General features: G+C 40.4%; 1 protein-coding gene across 1 annotated transcript in view; it reads right to left on the reverse strand.

The window, feature by feature from the left end:
• Positions 1–19552, reverse strand: part of ccdc57 (coiled-coil domain containing 57) — a 172608-nt gene that overhangs the window by 87253 nt on the left and 65803 nt on the right. Inside the window, exons 6-8 of the mRNA XM_076298709.1 lie at positions 12505–12579; positions 11132–11332; positions 8245–8403 (exon numbers count right to left, since the gene is read on the reverse strand). Of these exons, the coding sequence (XP_076154824.1) occupies positions 8245–8403; positions 11132–11332; positions 12505–12579 (435 nt within the window). The remainder of the gene's footprint in view (positions 1–8244; positions 8404–11131; positions 11333–12504; positions 12580–19552) is intronic.

A 19552-nucleotide genomic window follows, 5' to 3' on the forward strand; every position in this document is an offset into this window, starting at 1 on the left:
GAATAATGCATAATAAAGAAATGTATTGATAATATGGCTGTAAGTAGGTAAGTTAATGACTTTAGGCTCAAATAATATTCAAATTGTATCAAATATAACAAATGATCATACAAAAATATGTTTTTATATGGGATATTGCAGTTACAATAAGCAAATTAGGAAATTTTTTACCTTTTTCATTCATGTGCAACTTTACCTTTACAAGAACATCATGCCAAAGCAAGTATGGATGTTTTTACTTAATTAGTGTAAATATACACTCTGTGCATTATTTTGTGAGAACTAATTTGCTTATGAGTATCATTTTATTGACTAATTTGCATAAGAGAATGGGCCTGTGAAGAAATATTCTTCTCATTTTCATGCTGTGTTGTAACTGATCTTAGTAGTAATAGTAAATAGCATATAGAAAGCATGATAGTACATAGAACTATGTACAGTGGGCGTTGCTTTCAAATGGCCACTTCAGTCGCGCATTACGCGGCGTGAAGCTGCGTGAAACTTTAGTACCACTGTGTGTCGCTCTGCCACTGTACATCGCTCTGTCAGCCTGCCTGCCACCCCTTTTGAAAAAGCAGGAGGCTACCATTAAACATAATTGTTGCCGAGAGGAATCCCAGCCTACTAATTCAGTAACAAAATAAATCATGCATAATTAAACATTACCTCGATTTAGGCTACTTGGGTATGGCTTATGGCTTGACTACACGGTGGTAACGAAAAACGAAATCTGCTTTTGATAGCCTACCGGTGCCGCTCCACAAAATGAAAAAATATCTTAATTTGCTGTCTACATTATTGTCAGTGTTGGGGGTAACGCAACTACGCAAATCAAAACAGTGTCTTGTGTTATAATTGAGCCAGTAGAGAAATAACTGTTCAGAATGAATCTGTAGCCTTGGGTAGGCTTCTGCAGAAAACAATGTTGTTGGCGATTTAATACTATCCCCAAAAAAAAAAAATCTCCTGTTTTTGGAAAGCTAAATGTTGACAGGTATGCACCAATGAAAATTCCTGACACTTCCCATCTGAAGAATTAACGCAAGGCTTTGTCGGGTCTTCAGCCCCAAATGTTTAATGTATAGCCCTGAATATCATTTTAAAAGTAGTCTGACAAAGCTTATTGTTTTGTGACACAGCTAAACACTGGTACCTCATAGAACGTCTATAACATAGCCTAGGTGGTCGCAACTCACAAAAGTAAAGCAGATACAGGCAAATCTAGCCTACAACACGCTTCACGCTTCATGCGCACAGGCCTATGGTTTTTAAAAGTCAGATGTTCCCTGACAAAGACATTCGAAAATTAAGAATGTTTATTGACTTGAAAAATACACTAATTTTTGCAAACTCCCTTCATTCAACCCTTGAAGACATCGCGGTCTGGTGCGCTATCAGTGTTGCGCGGGTTTGGTCACAAGCGGCCCGCGGTCGCCCAATATTTTAATCAACCCGACCCCAACTCAGACGCGAATATTAATTAGGACAAAATTATACCCAACCCGTGATCCGACCCGCTTATTTACAAAATGTGTGCTTTTGGTTAAAGCCTGCATGCAGTGTGACAGTAGGCCATTTCTGTAAAACAAACTAATTTATTTGCGAAACTTTATACAGTAGAACTACACGCAGTAGGCATGCAGGACATAATGTTTGCACAGGAGAGAGAATGAGAATAAGAGCGCAAGCACGCACGCAACCACCAAGGATTAGAACACTAGGATAAGATTTGAAGGCCATGGACATAAATCTTTCTTTCGAAAACAGAAATGGTGAGGCAAGGTATAGGCAAGAGAGATACATTGCTGGTCAAAACGTTAGCGTAAGAACTGGTTTATAATGCTGAATGAAGCACAAAGCACATTTACTAAAGCACATCCACTGTTTAAAGTCACAAACACAACGAACTAAGGTAACTTTTATGCATGCGCGAACCTATACATACCGGTAGATATGGCTGTCTGTGCCATAACATTTATTCCTGCAGGTTGCCCGTTTTGGCTGTCATACTTTTAAATGGCTTCGCAAGAAGTAGGCCTACATAGACCATAACTTGTACTACTGTCATCTTCTTTAAGAACTTTTCCCAATATTTCCCATAGCCTATATCACTTTTCCTGAAGGGGTGTCTTTATTATTTTAACTCGCGTCTTCAGCTTCTTTACTGTTGACTTTACTGTATTGATGCTTTACTGTATTGATGCTAGCCTTCTCGTGATACTTTAATTAGGCCTATTTGTAGAAAATATATATTTAATTAATTTTAAATGACCCGAATATCATTAAAATATTTTGTTTATGACTCATATCCGCGGGCGACCGCTTAATTTCGGGCAGACCGCGCAACACTGTGCGCTATGTAGATCGTTTCTCGTACCATTTAATTTCTCAGAATTACTACTAGTACTACTAGGCCTACAATAACGTCATCACCAAATGCATCTTTTATTTTTAGTTGATCAACCACAAAGAGTAGCATAGGCCTACTGTGCACAGTGCACTGACGACTGTAGCAGCCCAAGGTAACCAGTTGTTGTAGATGAGAGAACCCCTTGTTTCAGATAGCCTGGACAACATGTTACCTGGGTGTTGCCTACGTTATTAATTAATGGTAGCCTACAATAGTTAATTGATTCGCGTAACATATTAGTTGGCTCAAAGAATAGGGAATCAGGATGGAGAGAGTCACGCGTGTGTTGCTTTTGCGTGATCGAATCCAGTTTAATGATAGTTTTCAAAACATATATTTTTTTACATGTCTTTTGTCCGAGTGGCTGTAATGTAGCCGAGCGCTCATGGCGTATGAAATGCGACTTCAAACCGCCTAAAACAACTTGTTTGTGAATATCTGACAACTGCTGCAGCGCATGCACGCGCAAGGAAACCAGTAGGTGGAGAAGTCAGTTTCAAGTCAGTTTTATTTAGTATAGCGCATTTAGCATGCACAAAGTGCAACCCAAAGCGCTCCACATACAGGATATTGACAAAAAACAAAAGACAATAAGACAAAAAATGCCAGACGGAGCGGCGTAGTCGCCAGCGTTGACACCACATGACAAAAACATTTAAAAAATAACAAACACAAAAGATGCCGGACGGAGCGGCGTAGTCGCCAGCGTTCCCGTGACAGTCGTGTGTGGGCGTTTTGTTTAAAATGTCAGTTACCAGCTCATACTCAGTTCGTTTTAACGTATCTTAAGTGTTTTTCCACAAATGGACCACAATTTTAGGCATGTACTTAACAGTATACAACACATTAATAGCCTAAACAAACTATGCAAGCCATTTGGAAATCTTGTTTTATTTAAACTACTCAATGCAATCTCAAATCCTCACCAGAAACACCAACAGTCAATATATTCATCCAAATCCTAGTTTCGTTTGTTTTATGGACTACTAGGTGGTCGTGGAAGAGATCGTTAAAACATTATTTGTCTTGTAAGCGGAACCAAAGTTTCACAGGCACCGTTGTGGTAGAATAAAGGACCTACAACCGAGTCCTTTCATTGGAGAGTCGCCTCGCGTTCAACGGATTCATTTGCATAAAGATAGGCTTCGCCCAGCTTTTTGACGCGCAACATATTTTCAAATGCAGCGCTGCCTTCCCGGAATGCTTTGCGGGCACGTTAAAGTCGCTTGATGTTACCCATAGGACTAGAGTGGAATGCGATACGACAAAATGAAGTGTCGTGCAAGTGGATCGGTACCGTAACGACCAACTCAGAGAATTTACTGGCAGTCTGGAGAGCAGAGCACCGGAAGAACAACAGTCTGAAGTCATGATGGGCGATCTTTCTGCTGATCAGCAGCTCGGTGGCTTTAGCAAGGACCGTTTGTTGCTTCATGGCTCCCGACGTCGCCATCAGAGCTCCCCACCTCAGCACTCAATCCAGACTGCAGGCACCCAGCGTCAGAGGCTACCGTTACGTTAACGTTAAGGCAGCTCGCAGGTCAGCCGCAGCTCGGTGGTCGTGGCAGCTGCAGATCTCTCGCAGAGTAGGCCCATTGCCCTGAGCAATCTTTCCGTCCAGACGAGTCCAGACAGAGGATGTGCAGCGTCAGATGGAAGAGGGACGGCTAGTCAAGGCAAGCTCATCAGCCCAGTCGAATAGAAACTAACGTTACCGTTAGTTGTCAGCCAGAAAAAAGGACCAAGAATAACACAAAACGATCGAAAATAACGTAAATAAAAGGTGAAAACATTAAACTTGACAAATAAATACAAAAATAAATAACAAAACATTACATAAAATTACGAACATTACATAAAAACAAACAAAAACATGATGCCAGACGGAGCGGCGTGTCTCGCCAGCGTCCCCGTAACCTAGCAACCAGAGAAACCATAAGGCACACAACACGGAACGATTTTAAGGCTATTTCGCATATGCTACTCAATGGTGCTATTTCACACGCATTATAGCGACCCCCACTCACCGGGGTTAGGTGGAAGGTGTTAATAGAAGATTGGCGTAGCCTACAGTGGACTAGGGCTGTCAAAATTGCTCAAAAATGACATTCGAATATCCCCTATAAAATAAACACATGTATTCGAATATATTGGAATATCTAGGCTATATTATTTGCGCATTATGTCAGTGACGCGCATCATGTCATCTGTTTTTAACTTTTTGTATGGTTATTGCTTGATAGGGGGGATCCCAAGCAGCTTTCAGCCATAAGGCATTTCCTAATTCACCCGACGCTGGTATTCAAAATGTTGAAACTATTTCGGCATAGCCTATAAGCAGTTTAATTAAATGTAATGTTAGTTGTAAACAAACGGGCTACTTGGTGAGGCTTGGCCTCACAGATAGGCCTATTAACTGACCGCCCGGTTCACGTTGGCTGGGGGGCAGGGGGGGCCATCAGAGATTTGTTCCCAAGGGTCTATGAATTGTTAATCCGGCCCTGCCCCCAACGAACGCAACTTTCCACCTCTGAGACAGCTTAAAAGAAGTCTAGATAACTCCTAACTCACTGACCTAGGCTGCGCCAACCACAGGCCTTTTTTTTGGGCAAGCCTGCATTCGAGTCAGGCCTTCTGTTGAAGAATTGTATATAAATCCTGCGCTAACAGTAATCCTCCTACCCCCCGCTACCACAGCTGTGGATAGTGTGGCATGCTCACGCTTTATGTCTCCTTCTTGCAAACTAGGCCTATAGCCCAACCATTTACGTCTTCAAAAAATAACAACTTGCCAGATATGCCTTCATATCTTTGGGCTTTCATTCAGCATTTTGTTCTTCCACTGGAAATGACTCTTCTATATTTGCTGCCTGCTGCATCCTTTCTGTTTGTATTGTTTAGAAAAGGTCTGACGTCTTGAGGTAATGCATTAAACATTGTTTGCTGGTAACCAGCCACAAATAGCCTACAGATTCTTGCGTGCGTACATTCTCTATTCTCTCCAAAATGTGCCCGTTCTATAGGCTGGCCAAGTGCGTAATTCTGCGGCATAAAGCAGATGTATTTGTTTATTGTACAGAAAAATAAAAATAACCTGTCAAGCAGTCAATTGACTACATTGCAGTCAATAAGTAGGGCAAATTACGAAACCAAAACGTGGGTCATAGTTGTCTAAGCCTCTGCTGTGAGGCCAAACCCATGAACAAAGACGCATTGATATCTGCAATAGAGTTTTTTTTGGCGAAACAAAGCTCACAGTCGAACGAGTCATAGCACGGGAGAGGCAACTGGCATGTGATCTTCCCACGGGCCAATGGATTTACAAGTTTTCTCCTGTGTCTACGATATTTAATCCAGTGTTTTGTCAAGTTGCAAAATGCTATTCGTTTTAACGAATTTTTATGATAGTATGAAGTACTTTTTGTATAGGGTACTATCTTAATTGCTTTATACTCAATACTTGACCAATGGCTATTGCATCTGACTATTGAAAGTGAGAATGTGGCATGTGATCTACTGTGTAGGCTTCATAAAATAAAATAAACAGATTGCTAATGGCCTACATGGGGTGCGTTTCCCATACAACTACGGAGGTTAGCTTTTTACTAACAGGATACATCGTTCAACTAACCAACATGTAAGTTACGACTGTTTCCCAAAACTGTCGTACTTACATAGTACTGTAAGTTTGGACCATGATAGTTTCCAAACTTCAGTAGTCTGGACTAAGGTGGTTAATGACGTTTAGTAGCACGTGAACGGGCACCTGCACATACTTCTGTGGCGCATTGCGTTAAGGCCGGCAGATGACAGCCGCCGTTGCACAGCAGTTACCAGTCCCCTGTCCAAGAGTTCGTATCTGGGTTAAGATTTTGACAACAATATTGACATCGTTGTTTACCTAAGTTTATCTTTTGTGCAGATTATATTATCAAAAGCAGAATCCGCCTTCTTGGCTTGGTTTGCGTAAACTAACAAGGACCCCCCCCCTCCATGAAAATCAAAGGCTACATATTCTCAGCTGACTCGTCAAAAAGTGCGCACCACCTTATTATTATCTGCAGGTGTGTGCCTTTTGCTTACGTGCACATGGCTGCAAATTGACTTTTAATTTATGTATTTTCTGCCTTGGGCATTTTAAAATATGGATGTATGGTGGTTAGAAGTGTAAATATCAATTAGAAAGCTAAATATATTTATAATTATTCATTTGCAAACAAATAACTGGCGTCAGTGACGTCTTTGACATGAAGATCCCTGGAACTATGCTTCTACTAGCATTCTACCACAGGTCGAAAGGTGTAGTTGTAACTACACAACTTTACCATAGTGGTTGCGAACGTTCGTTGCTACTATGGTTTTGGGAAACACTAACGTAGTGTAACGATGCATTGGACTAGGCCTATGTAAGTTCCAAATATGAATGTAATTCTGCGGCATAAAGCAGATGTATTTGTTTATTGTACAGAAAAATAAAAATGACATTTCAAGCAGTCAATTGACTACATTGCAGTCAAGAAGTAGGGCAAATTAATTTACGAAACCAAAACGTGGGTCATAGTTGTCTAAGCCTCTATAGCGTAGCCTGTTAAAAACGTCGCAGAAGCCTACCCAAGGCTACAGATTAATTCTGAACAGTTATTTCTCTACCTGCTCAATTATCACACCACTGTTTTGATTTGCGTAGTTGCGTGACAATAATGTAGACAGCAAATTTCGATTTCGATTTTTGTTACCAGTAGTCAAGCCTTAAGCCATACCCAAGTAGCCTAAATCGAGGTAAATCGAGCTTTTTCACAAGGGGCGGCAGGCAGAACGATGTACAGTGGCAGAGCGACGCACAGCGGCTGAAAGTGGTACTAAAGCTTCACGCAGCTTCACGCCTCGTAATGCGCGACTGAAGTGGCCATTTGAAAGCGATGCCCACTGTATATGAACCAATGAATTAACTTGATGACCCTGAGAAAAACAGATTTCACGGATTAAACTAAGGTAGTCCATCATTAAGTCTCTGTTACTGTATGTGCAGGTGTGCCCGTCACATGCTACTAAATGTCATTAACCACCTTAGGTGGCCAATTAAGCAACCAATTAAGATAGTAGCCTATATACAAAAAGTACTTCATACTATCATAAAAATTCGTTAAAACGAATAGCAATTTGCAATTTGACAAAACACTGGATTAAATATCATAGGCACAGGAGAAAACTTGTACATCCATTGGCCCGTGGGGAGATCACATGCCAGTTGCCTCTCCCTTCAGTGCTATGACTCTGTTGATGACTTTGTCCAGGCCTCAGGCCCCTCCTCCTCCTGGACAATAGGCCAGAGGTGGAGAGGTGGAAAGGTGAGTTGTTGGGGTCAGGGCCGGATTAACAATTCATAGAAACACACACACACACACACACACACACACACACACACACACACACACACACACACACACACAATGACACAGAGTTTCCAATTCAAAAGGGAAAGCAAAATGCAGAATGCTGAACCTTTAAAGGTAAACAGGCCTATAACTTGACTAAAACTGGCCTATAACTTGACTAAAACCATGCAAAACTGGAGGTGCACCTGTTATCTGAGCAGTCTGTATGTCCTCATTTTGCGAATATGGAATAGATGTGGAATAGATGTGGAATAGATATAGAATAGATGATGGAAAAAAGTTATTAAATGTGAAATTACACAGGCTGGAATGCATGTCACGGACCACCTGCAATGACGCCGCGGACCACCGGTTGAAAACCCCTGATTAAAAGCATCATGAGTTGAAATATCAAATAGAGTATCCAATTTGAATCATAAAAATGGAACACCCACATACCGTTTCACATCTTCATTACATCTGTTCAATTCTTCCCGCAGTTTTGTTTCTTGTTCTCTTATGGTCAGAAGCTCTGTGTCTTTGATGACCATGTCTTTTGACACCTGTGTGATGTAGGTGTCCCAGCTGGATCTTGTTGATTCAAGCTCTGAGCGAAGCCTTTGAGAAGTATGAGAAGTCAACAAATAGGGCAACTAGAAATAGCTACCTGAACTCCAGTGGACAGGATTCAAAGGCACACAATAACTTTTTTAAGGACAGGAACAATTGTACACTTGAACAAAATAAACTGCTACTAAGAACAGTAACTTTTTAAGATTAATTTATCAAAGTTTGACAAGGCAGGGTACATAAGCACAAAAACATGGTATTTAAAAGAGTTCAACCTAAATTGTGTTGATTGCAGTAAACATTATAATGAGACAGAATGAAAAGAAAAAGTATAATAATCAATAGTTTGTAGGGGCACCACGTTGTACATAATTCACATACAGCCATTACATGTTCACTTGAATGGTACTGTTGCAGTCACAGCCTGCACTTTTATCTGTTGAGTTGTTGTGTACTGTTTACTGTGTCGTGTTCTGATGACGTTCGCTGGCGCAACTTGTGTGTAACTTTAAACTGACATGCGAGCTAAATTATGAGGATTAAAGTTTCCCTGAGTTCGGGCTTTTAAACCTATTCACTGTGTCCATGTCTCTCCATAGTGTCGACTCCTTTACAAGTTCATTTACAACTTAAATGCTTGAGGTATTTTAGTTCTACACATGGGCACTACATATTCCCAGTGCTGACAAAGTGAGTCAGGGAGAATAGGGGACTGCAGGCAGGAAATCATGCATAAGGGAAGAACGATTATTTAGGCTGTTTCTAAAAGTCATGGTGAGATCCTTCAAGGCTGCTATTTGAAGGATGTTATGTAATCAAGTCCCGCTGAAATACTGTTCAAATGTCAAGCATCCATCAAAGTCTACGGTGGTAGCACAGGCAAGTGACTTCCTGCTGAACATTTTTGCTTGCCGCACCTCCGACGGTGCCATTGCGGATAGCTGCAGGGTCATCAGCCGGGAGCCACCCTTCATTGATGTTTCGCTCCATTAATCCAGGAACATCTCATGGTGGTGGAGCAATGACAGGGATGTCTCCCTGCCGCCCCCTGCAGCTAACCCTAGGACCCTTGCTTTACCCACGCCTGGTCCTTCCTTCTTAAACAAAGCCAGAAGCTTCCCTGCTCAGCTTCCTCGGCCAGGTATTTCAGAGCCTTTCTGAGTTTGGGGCCTGTGCTAGGGGGATGCTCCCACAAACCCAGCCGACTTCCACCGGGTAGCAGCTGACCACCCAGCCTCTCTGCAATCGACTGTGAGGTCGAGGTACCGGTCTTTTTTCCTCTCAAAGGCCGCCTCCATTCCTCCCTCCCTCCCTCCAGTGTATGAATCGGTTTCATATCTATGGAGTAAACGCTCAACGCAGATAAAAGGCTAAGCTGGGAAAAACCTACGACGGCTCTAGGTAGGCTGAGCTCCACTCTGCTTAGGTTAAAGGGCTGCACAGATTCAACGCAGATCCACAGATCTTGTTGGTGAAATACATCCACACTGCTGACATTATTTTGAGGAAGTATAGCCAACCAAGCTCAAGTAGGTCAGTGTAGACACGCGAGCCTTACATACGCCTAGTTGAGAATTTAGGGCTTTAAAAAAATATAATTTTCACGATATCGACCAATAATATATCGGCCGCCGATATATCATCCATCCCTACCTTGAAAGTATAAGTATAAGTATAAGTATATATACTCTTTTGAGCCTGTGAGGGAAATTTGGTCTCTGCATTTATCCCAATCCGTGAATTAGTGAAACACACTCAGCATACAGTGAACACACAGTGAGGTGAAGCACATACTAATCCCGGCGCAACAGCAACAACAGCGGCACATACTAATCCCGGCGCAACAGCTACAGTACAACAGCGGCGCTCGGGGAGCAGTGAGGGGTTAGGTGCCTTGCTCAAGGGCACTTCAGCCGTTTCTACTGGTCGGGGTTCGAACCGGCAACCCTCCGGTTACGAAGTGCTAACCAGTAGGCCACGGCTGCCCAACCCACATTCATCCGACTAATTTCAAACTTGGCATGTGTCTTGCTAAGAGCACGAGTGAGTGCAGTACTACCAAGTTTGATGTTGTTTGGATAAGAAATGCAAAATATATTGTCACATCTATTTATTTATTAATGACAGGAACATCTGACTTGTCTGTGTATGTGTTTGTGTGTTTGACGAATATCTCTCAAACCATTCGTCTGACTGATTTCAAACTTAAAATGCTATGGGCATGAGTGAGTGCAGTGCCAAGTTTGACGTTGGTTGGAAAAAAAGAAATGCAAAAGATATCATTAAATCGATCTATTGATAATAGGAACTGACAGGAACGTCTGTCTGTCTGTTTGCATGTAATTGGGCTACAGGTTTTCTATAGGAAAAGTTTTGAACGGGCACTGCACTAGTACCGTTAATGCTCTCTTTTAATGCACTAGTACCAGAAAGACTATACATTCGAATTTCGGAGGGTAGTGTACACCTACAGATAGCCATGAGAATGTAAAGCTCTCAATACAATCAAAACTCAATAAAATGACAATGTAAAGCTCTCACAATCAAAACAATTAATTCAGGGCACAGTAGCAAAAGGCTACTGCATGCTGAGACATCACTTACAAGAACACAAGAAAAAGGAGAAATTACACAGTGCTATGACAATGTTTTGAAAGCAATTCAATGTGACAGCTCATTTATTTATCAGAGAGAAATGCAACATTTCTCTGTGCAGATATGACCTACAGTACAGTACATATCAGAAACAGCATGCAATGTGTTATTACATTCTTACCTCAGAATCTCCTGATCCCTCTGCTGCAATTCTTTTGTATGGCTTCTGTCTCTCATGGTCTGTTCAGCCAGTAAGACATCCAGCTGTGTTTGTAGCTCTCTTCTCCTAGTCTCTGCTTCACAAAGCTGTTCAGCATGGACATCACTCATGTGGGTTAGCACAGTCTCTCTATCCCGAGCATGGGCCTCCAGTTCTGCATACCTGCAAACATATATACATGTTTTCCTTTAGCACGTTTCATATTGATAGGACTAAGTATCTTGGTCTCTCATCATAGGGCTTTGTGCAATTTTCCAGATACATACTCGGAAATACAGTATGTTACGCTAATCTTCTCTAGCCTAGAAATCTAGACGCGCCCCCTGCCAGGGCTAGTCTAGCAACTCTCCGTTGGCTTGTGAGCTCCAGAGATCGAAACTCAATCAGGCCAATGAAATCGTGTATAGAGTCGTTAGGTGGGCTTAACATAATGATTGATGGCAGAGTTGCAACGGTTTGGTTTGAATTCCCTGCTACTTGAAAACAAATAAGATGGATGTTGCTGTTGGCGAACAGTGTGACACGAGTTAAGCTTTTATTAAGTTGGCAAACGTTTGAACTAGCCAACTAGCTCCGCTGGTGGGAAACGCATGGGACTCATAGCGCTGCCGCTGTCCTATTGCGTGCAGAGGGAATTTGAAAGACAACTGATTATCCCGCCCCTCGGACCGAGCACTGCGAACGGTGAGTGCCCAGACCCTACATTTTAATGTGGGTCTAGCTCGTCAGGCTAAATCTTCTCTTCATCGACCACTGAATCTCTGTGCATGTGTTACCTAGGAAACAATGCTGCTGCGTGCAATCACTGTGCCCAGGTAGTAGTGTTTCACCAACAGGAGAATATAGTTCCAAGAACATATACAGAAAATTGCTGGGTCTCATTTTACATTGTTATTTCTACATGTGGTACAAGTCATAACATTTAAATAAGAAAAAATAGGAGTTGTAAGTCTAAGTAGTCTAAGTCTATTTTGTCACTTTTAGAGCTATAGGCCAACTGGTTTAACTTACTTCCAATGAGTTATGCTAATCCAGACTAGCGGTGGGGGCATTAGACTGGGTTATTGCACACACAGAGAGGAGAAGGGTATGTATCCCCTTATCTAACTCTGGTAGACCGCAAATAAGCTAATTTCCCAAAAAGTTAGCATGTTTCTTTAATATTCTGATATACCTTTACAGTGTGGAACCGGTTCAAATGAAAAACCTAAACCAGATAACAGGTGTAGTTTTTTTTCTTTGTCATTATTGACTTCCAGTGATGTATTGTCTAGCACCTCATTGTCAGAACAAGTAGATTGTCAAGACAAAATATTGAAAAGCTAAAATCATACATTCTGCATGCTTTCTCCTCTTCCTTTTCGTGTTTGTGCTCCATCTGGCTCAGTTGATCCTCAAGCTCCTGTATTCTAAAAAATATCACAAGCATAAAAAAAACAATCATTGTGGTTTATGGTTTGTCGCTAAGTGATATTGTCCCAGAGAGCAAGACCTTTTTGGGTTTTTCAGTATTATTCCGGCATATGCCTGGCTTGTCTATGCATTGGCTGGAGAGTGACAAGCCTAAGTAATGCCAACATCATAGGAACAGGCCTTTATGGCTTTAGTTTGTTTACCCAAAGCAGAAACATACCCTCCACCATACCTAGATATTGGCATGGGGTACTTTCCATAAGATCATCTCTCAATGTAAATCAAACCAGCTATTAGGCTAACTGAAATAAAACCATGCCAATCTCTAGGTATGGTGAAGGGTATGTGATGATGTGGGGCTATTTTAATTCCAAAAGCCAAGGGAACTTTATCAGGGTGCATAGTATCCTGGATCCATGAAATAACTGGCCTTTAAAAATGTGTAAGGTACTTTTATACTCTAGAGCTATGAAATGATTAAATTATTATTTTTGGACAACATAGTTAGGGCGGGAGGCATGTGTTGCTTAGGTGGCCACCTAAGCTGTAAAGCACTGTGGGAAATACTGGGATTTTGGGTAGTGTAGTGCTTTTCTGTGAAATCACAAAAAAAACAAGTTTTCCTTAAAGGCCCACTATGTAACTCTAGTAGTTTCTTCACATTTTTCTCTACAGAGCTCCCCCTACAGCTTTGGGGTGCATATTTAATTATCGAAAGTATCATAGCACTGAGACAGCACTGCTGAAAGTTACAAATGACCTTTTAAGAACAGCTGATGATGGCATGTGTCCTTGTACTTATTGATCTTAGCGCAGCCTTTGACACTATTGATCACAGGATACTGCTGCATAGACTGGAACATTGGGTGGGAATTTATGGTACAGCCTTACAATGGTTTTCATCTTACTTGTCAAATAGGAAGTTTTGTGTTTCTGCAAACAGTTACACATCTTCATTTTCTCCTGTCAAGTATGGGGTACCTCAAGGGTCAGTTTTAGGACCAATCTTATTTTGTTTATACATGCTTCCTCTTGGGCACATTATCCAGAAACGCTGTGTCTCCTTCCACTTCTATGCTGATGATACACAGCTGTACCTGCCCATTAGTTCCTCTGATCCTAGTATGCTGAATTCCTTAAATGAATGTCTTTGTGACATAAAAAACTGGCTGTCAAACAATTTCCTCCAGTTAAATTCTGACAAAACAGAAGTCCTCATCATTGGATCCCAGCACATAGTGAAACAAATCATACCATCCTTAGGTCCCTTTCAATTTTTAGACTGTGTAAAACCTGTTGCAAAGAATCTTGGTGTCTGGTTTGACAGTAATTTAAGCTTTGAACGTCACATCACAAAGCTCATACAGTCTTGTTTCTATCACCTCAAAAATATTTCCAAGATTAGTTCCATCTTAACTTTTAAAGACACTGAGACCATTATACATGCATTTATTTCTTCACGCCTGGATTACTGCAATAGTCTTTTTTCTTGTCTGAACCAAAAATCTATAAAGAGACTTCAAACTGTTCAGAATTCAGCTGCCCGGCTTCTTACTAAGACAAAGTACTGTAATCACATTACTCCTGTTTTAGCCTCACTGCACTGGCTCCCAGTAAGCTTTAGAATTGATTTCAAGATTCTTCTGATTACTTTTAAAGCTCTACATGGCCTGTCTCCCAACTACATATCTGATCTCCTAGTACCTTATACACCTGTGCGTACTTTAAGATCATCTGGTAGTGGTTTCCTAACTATTCCTAAGGTCAATCTCAAAACTAAAGGGGAGAGAGCATTTAGTGTCAGGGCACCTAGGCTCTGGAATGACCTGCCTGATGAAATCAGGTCAGCCAAGTCAGTATGCACTTTTAAATCCCTCCTTAAAACTCATCTTTACAAGCAAGCCTTCCTTAGTTTTGTTTAAGTAATATACTTCATTTTGTGTTAAGTTTATTAAGTTTTATTTCAGTGTCAAGTTTTATTTCAGTGACAAGTTTTATTTCAGTAAGTTTTATTTCAGTATCCAAAGTTTTATTTCAGTGTCAAGTTTTATTTCAGTAAGTTTTATTTCAGTGTAAGTTTATTTTCCTTTTTCAAATTTATGTTAAGTTCTAATTGAATTAGTATATATTATTTGATTGTTATATTATTATGTCTTATTTGCATTTTCATTTATGTTGATATTGTACAGCACTTTGTAACTTTGTTTTGAAAAGTGCTATATAAATAAAGATTATTATTATTATTATTATTATTATTATTTCACAACACTGCTGTAAAAACCTCCTCACCTCCTCCGCAACAGTCTTTGGTCTTGTCGGTGGCTCTGCCATGTTGAACATCTAAAAAATGAAGCCATCGCTGCTTGTTCTTGGGGGGAAACTTAATGCGCATTCTCCCATTCCCGCTTCTGTCACACCCACAGTGTGCAAGTTCAAGCGCAAGTCCAGGCGCCTTATGAAAGAGGCGTGATTTATTTAAAGTAGAACCAGACTGATCCACCACCTTGTTAATTTAGGTTGATGTGAAAACATGGAATGTGGACTTTCTCGTTGACCTTCTGAATCCCATTTAAATCCAGAAAAAACACAAACCAGTCTTTGATTTTGAAAAGCACGTAAGCATGGTGAACTGAATAAAGAACGGCCTACAGTTAAATAGTGTCATCACATAGTCTAACAAAGAATTGACTTCACGAAATTTCACTTTTGCTTTGAGGTTTGTTTATAAAGAGGCAAGACGTGCTTGAGGTGTGTAGATTCATAACTTAAAAACTCAGTGTTGATATCAATTTATCTATGCTAACGATTCTGTAGACTGACACCTGCATCTTCGAATACAGTAGAGGGACTGGCATAACAATGCCAACCTCCATTACAAACAAATCAAGACAGGAGAAAATAAACTATGCTACTCGACAATTAGTGCAGACGTCTGTGCAAATGAATGGATGAATTCGGTCAAGTTGGAAAGAAATGGACAGATTCGAACGAAGTAGGCTATAGGATTATGACTTCACGTCAAGTTAAAACTCAAGATGCACAGTCTGTAAGCTCCAATATCCAAAGTGGGTGATTATAATTGGGTTTTCACTATTTAACAATGTAGCCTCATGGATAAGGTAATGTCGGGAAATATGTCACCATGTGACTGTAATGGGGAAAAACATGAAGCCTGACACCACTCTGTGTGTCGCTGACAGTCTCCACTTGCCAATGAGCATGCACGAGAACTCAAGCGTTGTTGGAGCTGTGCATATCGAAACAAATCAACGGCATTTTTTATTTTGTGCCCGTGAAAAGATATTCACATGTGTAATAGAGTTTTGTAGCTGTATAAAACAATTTCTAAAACTAATAGTGATTGTGATTGGCTGAATCACGTTTGATGCCGTTGTAAAATGCAGCATAAACATACACCTTGACCGCATTTCGTTCTATATTACTGCACTACCATAACTTGATACAAAAGTTAAAGTAGCTGTGTCTCGATGTTGCTTGGCAACCCTTCCGATAGAAGAAATATATTTCTTGGCGGATAAGTGATTATCTATGAATAAATCGGTCCCATTTCTAGTTGTTGTGCCTTTACTTTATGAAACTTTGCCAGGTATTTATAGTAACAGTTTTAGTAAAGCAATAAGCCACTCGAGTCCGTAGGTTACACTGATTCTACAACAGCTAAGGGGGGTTTTAGGAACTCCGCTAGCGCGTTGTACCTAAAACTTGATGTGAATTGTCGTTGATTAGGTTCATAAATGGTAAGTTAAAACATCTTAACGTTTGTCAAGTTACCTAACTTAATTGTATGTTAAACGGCATTAGAATAATACTTTGTTCATCTAATTGGTTGATTTGGCCCGTCGGTAACCAACAAAGGTGGTGATAGACAGATGGTTTATCCAATCAGCTAACCAGTATGTCCGCCCCTTCCCAAAAGTTCTTCAATGAAAAGTTCCCAGATGGATATGCGGAGCAAATCCATCTGGCGGAGTCAGGTTAGTGTGGAACAGCTTTACGCATACAACTAGGCAGAAATTGGGAGAAGTGCAACATCTATCGTTCGTGTGCAAACTGGATCTACAAAGCTACAAAACCTTTTTACAGACACAAATTTTGGCAGTGTTTTGTCGTCGTTTCTATAGAGCCAATCAGCGAATTTTGGCATGGTCTTGACCAGGCGCCCCCTTTTGAGCTTGCCAGAGGCTGAAGCAGTAGGCTACTACATTTAAACACAATTGTTGCCGCGAGGCATTCCAGCCTACGAATTTAATAAAAAGTAAACCATGTGTAACCCAATGAATTGCCACTTCCCATTATGATGCGCAATAATTCCCTGGTAGCCCCTAGATGCGTACACGAGAGAAATGTTAAAAAACAACAACACGAGACAAATGTTAAAAAACAACAACACGAGGCAAATGTTAAAAAACAACAGAAAACCGTCAATCGGTAAATGAAGAAGAAGTAGCACTACGTCTGATGAGAGACGGAGAGAAAGATTGAGAAGATTTAAAATACAGACGACTTCGAAATCATAATAGATACTTGGAACTACGGACACTTGGACACTTGGATACATAAAAACGAAAATTGGAAAACAATATAAAGATCCTCTTTCCCCCCCGCACGAAGCTTTGGTGAGTCGCAAGTCACAGCTGAACGCAAACAGATTTACATGTTCTATGTAATCAGAGCCAATTATTTAGTACATCTTAATTTTACCCGAAAACAGATGATCACCCTTTGAAAAGAAAAGAAGAAAGAAGACTTTTCCCTTGTATTTTGTATGGTACTGGAATCCTGGTGAGCAAGCCTTGAACACTTGAAACCTAATCTAGCCCAGCTAAAATTGTATCGGTAATTCCGATTTGATTGCTAGACATTTAAAACCAGTCAGGACACCCGATCTATAGATTAACCATAGAGTTTATTTAATGTATGAAATTTAGACAATTTAATATAATAATGTGCTTGTTAAAAGAACTGTAAGCTCCGGTTGCCGTTAGCCGCCGACTCAGGCTACATGGCGTCCACGGAAACCATAGCAACCAAGCTATAAGTGGACAGATTTAATAACGCTGTCTGGCTGTCATGCAGCCTGGCTGCAATGACATTTATTAGACTGCTCCTACAGCAATATGCTGCTGTTGTCATTCAAACTCGGAAATTAGTTATATTTAGTATTTATGTTTTATTGTTATGATAGAGATTGAAATTAATAAGAAATCTATACAATTTTGTGCAGACTGGTTTTTGTTGTACCCCGAACAAACCCCGTTGCCTTGCCCTGGAACTCTTGGATACCTTCTGGATTTCCCTCATCGTCCTGGATTTGGATTCACCATCGTCACCATCTACATCAACTTGCCCCTTCCTTTTGGACTGCCTGTTAGGCTACACATCCCCTTACCCTTGTGATTGTGGTAGGATCTGGACATTGCACTTTGCACAAGTTGGACTGAACCATTTCCCCTTTTCATTTATTTTCTTTTCTTTATTATTTTCTTGAGTGCACTCACATTTTGTTTTGGGTTGGGTTTTATTTTGTTTATTTTATAGTATATAATAATATTGGATAATAAATATAAGACAAGATATTAGGTAACATAGTATAAGGTTAGGATAATATATTAATAGTATTTTAAAAAGGAAAATACAATTAGATATTAAATAGAACAAAAATAAAGTAGTACATGGATATATAAATACAATAAATAGAATATTAGAATAGAACATATAAAATAGCATAATAGAATAGTAAACAGATATAACATAATACATCTCTTTTAATATTGATATTGAAATAACTTAAACTGAATTGAATGACTTTGACCTGTGAAATAAACTATATATTTTTATTATAAACTTTATCCACGAGTGTGTGTTGTCTTTGGGGTGAGTACTAGAATCTGGTCTAGTAAAAACCTACACCAATCTCCACTGAACCTAGATATTAGACTATAGACTGTCCCTGCACAAGTATAGGCCATTACCCTGTTGTGCAGGTTACACATGCATAAATATAGCTGCAAGCAGCAATGTGGGGGCCATGCAGTTAAGCAGGAGTTGGGATTGGATTGGATTGGACTGAACTGGACTTGACTGTGATGTGTTAGATTGGATTGGATTGGAGTTGTTTGAATTGGACTGGACTGGATTCGAAGGTCACCGAATTTATTGTGTGTCCTCAAGATGTACTCCTAAGTCCACATACCAAGTTTGGTTTAAAGTGGTGAAAGTGAAAGTGTTGATAATTATAGCACCCCTAGTGGTGAAAGCACACCAAATTAATTGTGCATCCTCAGGATGTAGTCCCAAGTCCACATACCAAGTTTGGTTGCGATAGGTGAAAGTGTTGCTAATCATAGAGCCCCTAGTGGTCAAATGTCACCAAATTTATTGTGGGTCCTTAGGATGTGTTTACGACTCAACGTACCAAGTTTGGTGTCAATGCGAAAAAGTCTTCCTAATTATAGCGCCCCTAGTTGTCAAAGTACACCAAATGTATTGTGTGTTCTCAGGATCGGGTCCCGAGTCCATATCAAAGAGTATAATACTCTTTGTCCATATACCAAGTTTGGTTTCAATAAGTAAAGGCGAGATATGAGCTAATTTCCTGTATCTCTAGCGCCCTTCTAGTGGTCGAAGGTCACCAAATGTATTGTGTGTCCTCAGGATGGGATCCCAAGTCCATATACCAAGTTTGGTTTCTATATGTGAAAGCATTGCTGAGATATGACCCACTTCCTATGATTATAGCGCCCCCTAGTGGTCAAAAGACTCCAAATGTATTGTGCGTCTTCAGGATGGGGTCTCAAGTCCGTGTACCAAGTTTCAATATGTGTAAGCATTGCTGAGATATGAGCCTTCTTTCTGTGATTATAGCGCCACACAGTGGTCAAAATGTACCAAATTTCTTGAGCCTCCTCCTTATTGGCACATGTGATAAGTTTAGTCTTGATACGAGAA

This window comes from Alosa pseudoharengus, unplaced genomic scaffold (genome assembly GCF_046254945.1).
Source record: "Alosa pseudoharengus isolate Yale_2024_CS ecotype anadromous, Long Island Sound unplaced genomic scaffold, YU_APseudo_1.1 YU_APseudo_1.1_scf_21, whole genome shotgun sequence".
NCBI classification, from domain to species: Eukaryota; Metazoa; Chordata; class Actinopteri; order Clupeiformes; family Clupeidae; genus Alosa; species Alosa pseudoharengus.